Raw genomic sequence first — 5,067 nt, 5'->3', positions numbered from 1 at the left:
CAGGACTCAGAAGCTCACCAATGACACGCCATAGTTCCGGACGGGGCAGCCTCACGAGGCCTGTGTCCTTACCAATATTCCAGGTCAAGACGAAATTCGTTTTCCAAAAACTTCAAAGCACGTGCATAATATACTGAGATCATAAAGACCACCAAAGAAATAATACACCGATCAGAAAAGAACACTGATTCTTTATAAACGTNCCAGAGGATTAGGAGAGTCTCTTCCAAAGAACCTACGGAGACCATCCTCAGAGCTTCCAGTCCCCTTGAACGGCCTCCTCTGGACAGAACTACCAGCTTGACAGCGGTGATAGTTGTCGCCGATTCCCCACACAGCCACAGCCTATATCAAGTCCAGCTGTGAATGAGAAGAACACTTTTAGAAAGGAGCCAGGCCAGCCCTGGACCACTGCTTCCCTGGTGGGAGGGAGTTTAAGGAGAAGGGCTCCCTCACTCTAACTGTTTTAGGAGTTAAGAACCCAGTGAGTCGTTACGGCACTAAGGACTCCTCCACAAACAGACTGAAAGTTTTTACCGGAATTAGCTGTCGTGTGAGGCTTATAGGCGGGAAGTTTCCCCACATGAAGGGTGGATACAAAGGCAAGACTTCCGGAGCCTCCCAGGCAACCAGATGAGGTGTGAGCAGGTCCAGAAAGCCCCCAAATGCCTCTCGGCTGATTTTGTTTACATTAAGTTAATTGACAACATTCAAGAATTAGGCTTTTAAAAGGCTGTTTCTGTTTGTCAACCCACACAAATTACATGCTGTAGTGCTTATTTTGGTTGAGAGCAATTTCAGTAAATTATGACATTCTGATACTAAAGGAACGACCTTACCAGCTCTTTTTCAGTTCTTCACAAGGGAGGATTAAACTGAATGAACAATATAAGTGAGACCAGAGAGCACAGGAATTTCCATTATGAAATTACCTATCTGATTACATTTATAACGGCAATAAATAATAGTGTAGGGAGCTTCTGGTGGGTCAGCAATTGAGACTCAAACAAGAAACAGGCCTGTGATAAGCAGCGCTGGGCTGTATTTACATTCAGACGAGTTCGATCTGGAGAACACCCGGTATAGATTAAAAGCACTTACTAAATCATCCACGTCACCACCTTCTGCAAACATGGCTGTTGTGTCTTCTTTTGGACTTTCTCTAGGGGCCAGAAACTGTGAACAGAAAGCCAGGCATGACACCAAAATGAGATTTTTGCCTCTTTGGATGGAGGGCACTGGCTGCTGGCAGTGCCACAGGCAGACCTAAGAAGGCTTGCTTAGCAAAGTCTCACTGCAATGGCCTTAAAGAAGCATCATCTTGACGCATACTCCTTCATTTGGCCCTGGACGAGAGAACCAATTTTTAAGCTGAATAGCTCACATTAAAAAGTCACCAAGAGAAAGTTCTTGTGAAGAGGGAGAAAACGACATGGTTTGCCAAGGCAGTGACCCCACCGGAGGGTCCCATGTCAGGCACTGAGGACACTCCCATCTCTGCTTCCACAGGGGAAGCATTAGGGTTCAGAAAAGAACCAAACCTAGGGCTCCTAGGTGGGCCAGTCAGTTAAGTGTGCAACTCTTGATTTCAGCTCAGGTCATGACCTCAGGCTCATGGGCTCGAGCTCCAAGCTGAGTGTGGAGCCTGCTTAAGATTCTCTCTGTCCCTACCTCTCTCTCTGCCCCTCTCCCCTGCTCATGTTGTCTCTCTCTTTCTAAAATAAAAGAAAAGAGCTAAACTCCCGAAACGAGTATGTCTTAGTCTCTTCTGAAAGGAGCATAAGAACCAAGTGTTTGAACTCAACAATTAGAATCTAATTCCTCAACTCTACGGAGGACAAAAGGAAGGATTTCCTGTAAATGACATCAAACACAAAAACTGGTGAGCTTGGGAGGCCGTGCCATTCCTTTCCTAGAAATCCTTCAATTGGTTAGAGAACGTCTGAAGAAGGAAGGTGGATGAGACAGCTTCTAATGCATGCTTCAGCATTAGTATTCTAGACCTGGAGCTTCAGAAAAGCAGATGCACAGAAAAGCAAGTGCCCTGAATTGAAGTCTGCAAGCATCTAGGGATGAAATTCAGATTTTAAAAGGGTACTGGGTGCCCTTGAAAATCATCTGAACACTCCTGCTCTCCACCCTGTCCCTCTAGGAGATAGCGGTGGGGTGGGGACTCCCTTCCTCCAGCCATGCAGGGAACTGCATCTGAGAGCTAGGTTTTGTCAACCACTTATCTAACCCCAGAGGGTGATTGCTCTTCTGGTGCTCTAAGTACCTGAAATGGCAGCAGAGCCAAACCTGGGGGAGTGTTTTTAAAGTGGGAGGTGGAAGGTGGGGTTTCTCTCTCCCCAACAGCACTCCTCAGGGCCAGTGTGCACGGAGCACAAAGCCAAAGTCACCCTTAAAAGGCCGTGTGCAGCAAGTGTCAGGAAGCCAGTGCTGCACGTCCTGCCATCCCTTGTGTGCACAAACTCATGCACATGGGTAATAAGATGGCAACTGTGGAGGCTGGATCTGCAGAACTGGCACCGTGGACATGGCCATGATATTTTGCTTTGGACTCAACCTCCGTCCTGGACTGTTTTTCCTCAGTCAAAACCACCTCACCACTCCTTAACAGTTTTGACTGAGAGATTAAGGAACTTATCTTCTTCTAAGGACACTTATGGATCTTTCCATGGCCCTCTGTTGACCTTAAACTGGACCACGTTCAATGCTGGGCATCAATGGTATAAGAGACAGAAAATGCTAACAAAGGGGGATACAGTCTGAAGTAGAACTATAATGGGGCCTCTATACCATTAATTTTTTATTTATTCCAGTTGATTGTTAGAGATATCTGAGGACCAAGTAGAGATAAATGAATCAATCACATGTGTACCTGCATATGGTGTATGTCTAAAGATTAAACTCTGCCTTCTATCCTAGATTCCAAGAGATCGAGGATATCCTAGATACTTTAGATTATGATTCTATCATTATTAAAAAATGATTTTAACTTTGTTCCTCGCCTCTCCTACACATTACCATTCACCTGCATGATAGTTCTGATAGTAGGAATGCACAGCTAAAAAGACTTGCCCAGTTTGGGTGAAAAGGGTTAAGCACAGAGCTGTGTTTTGCCATAAATCTCTGGGGGGGGCCACACATGAGCAGCACCTGCCAAATCAAACAGACTCCCAGGGCCCAGCAGTTCTGCAGTCTGCCATACCCTTTCTCACCCTTAGGAACCGGATACATGATAGGTACTTGCCAGTCTAGAAAACCCTAACATTTTCTGGCACACAGCCTCTAAGAGCTCCAAACTCCATCCCCTCCTCAACTGCACAGCCCTCTTTCATGGTGCAATTACCAGATAAATGAAGGCAGGGCTGTCTGCACAGTACGACCACAGTGCATACAATTAAACACAAACGGCCCATCTCGGAGACCAGGCCGACCTCCTAGGAAGAGGGGAGCACCAGCAAGCAAACTCTCATTTCCATCACGTGCTAAGCACCTGCAAGCGATTCTCCTGACAAATCTGCTTCACACTTCTATGTAAGCGAATGATGGCTAAAAGCCAGGCTGGGCTGCCATCCATTATCTCCCCAAAGCCCCAGGCAAGGCTGATCCCTTACACATATCACTCCTCTTCATCAGAGTTTTTAACTGCAAGTAATTTGCAGGCTGTGCAGTGTGACGGGAAGCTGGAGATATAGCAGAGAATTCAATGATTGGCCTGCTTTCTCAATAAAAGCAACAGATTCTCTGAACGCAGCAGGAAGGGGCAGGAGCCAACTCTCATCTTTTCTTATGTTCTTTCCCTCTGCAATGCCGAGAAGTTGAGAATAAATAGAAAGGATACTTGTGTGACACACTCCTCCATCCTCAAACCACCAGGATTTATGTGGGGTTACCAAGAAAGTGTCCTTACTTGAAGAGCTCTATGAAATGGATAAACCGCTGCTTTGCAAGCACACTGAGAAACAATCCTGGACACAACAGAGAAATGGAGTCAATAACTTCAATATAGAGACATCCAGTCTAATCCCTCCATAAGACTAAAAACTAATGATCAGCTTGTGCTCAGACCCTTACCAATCCCTGAATTAAAATCACATGGCTTCCAGTGGGCTGACTCCAATATCAGGTGATTCTAAAGAATCACCCATAATCCAGATGTATAAAAGCATCAGCAAGAACAGGTCTGTTTGCATGTATTTTGTCTAAAAGGACATCCATGTGGGTTTACACCCTGTGTATCTTACATCGTGCCACAAGGGCCATACTGCATGGCAGAGAAATCCGGCAACCCGCTGTGGGAGAACAGAACTGTAACCCTAGCTAACCTCAGCCTCGTGGGCAAGCTGCTTAACCTTTCTATAATTTGTTTCCCTCAAAACCCAAAAGGGAATAGTAGTGCTCACTCTATCTCATGGGGTTGTGGTGGGCCTCAGATGGAAGAAAAGTATGCAAACTTGCTCTGTCATACTGTAGGTTTTATGTTCCAATTCCTAGCAATATACCTGCTATATGTCCACCAAATGAGGTGTACAAGAGACCTAGCATTTTTTATTCATAAGTTTGTCCAAGTCTGGAAATGATCAAATGCCCACCATGAGGGGAATGGACACATAAATTGTGGTATAACCATAAAAGGGAGCACAGCTATAATAAAGGATGAAGCACTCTAACATCATGGATGAATCGTAAAGGTTAAGGACAGGCAAAACTGCTCTCAAGTGACAGGTGTCAGAACAGTGGTTACCTCAGGGACCAGGGGTTTCTGAAAGGGAAGGGTACAAAGAGGCTTCTGGGGTGATGTAAATGTTCTATGTTTTGATCTCAGTGGTGGGTAACCTAGGCATGTAAATATATAAGAATTTATCAGGCTGCGTATTCAAGCTTTGTGCACGTATTACATGTGTGTCCCACCTCAATAAACATTTTAAAATCTGGGGCGCCTGGGTGGCTTAGTCGGTTGAGCGTCCGACTTTCGCTTAGGTCATGATCTCGCGGTTCGTGGGTTCGAGCCCCGCGTCGGGCTCTGTGCTGACTGCCAGCTCAGAGCCTGGAGCCTGTTTC

General features: G+C 45.8%; 1 protein-coding gene across 1 annotated transcript in view; it reads right to left on the bottom strand.

Moving 5' to 3' along the window:
- Window positions 1-207: 207 nt before the first annotated feature.
- XRCC5 (X-ray repair cross complementing 5) overlaps window positions 208-5,067 on the bottom strand; it is an 87,022-nt gene continuing 82,162 nt past the window's right edge. Inside the window, exons 20-21 of the mRNA XM_077748551.1 lie at window positions 1,102-1,176; window positions 208-360 (exon numbers count right to left, since the gene is read on the bottom strand). Of these exons, the coding sequence (XP_077604677.1) occupies window positions 346-360; window positions 1,102-1,176 (90 nt within the window). The 3' untranslated portion in view covers window positions 208-345. The remainder of the gene's footprint in view (window positions 361-1,101; window positions 1,177-5,067) is intronic.

Source organism: Crocuta crocuta, unplaced genomic scaffold (assembly GCF_008692635.1).
Source record: "Crocuta crocuta isolate KB4526 unplaced genomic scaffold, BGI_CrCroc_1.0 scaffold229, whole genome shotgun sequence".
Classification (NCBI taxonomy): domain Eukaryota; kingdom Metazoa; phylum Chordata; class Mammalia; order Carnivora; family Hyaenidae; genus Crocuta; species Crocuta crocuta.
The sequence above is the reverse complement of the archived record's forward strand: the minus strand, read 5'-3'. Positions and strand labels throughout refer to the sequence as shown.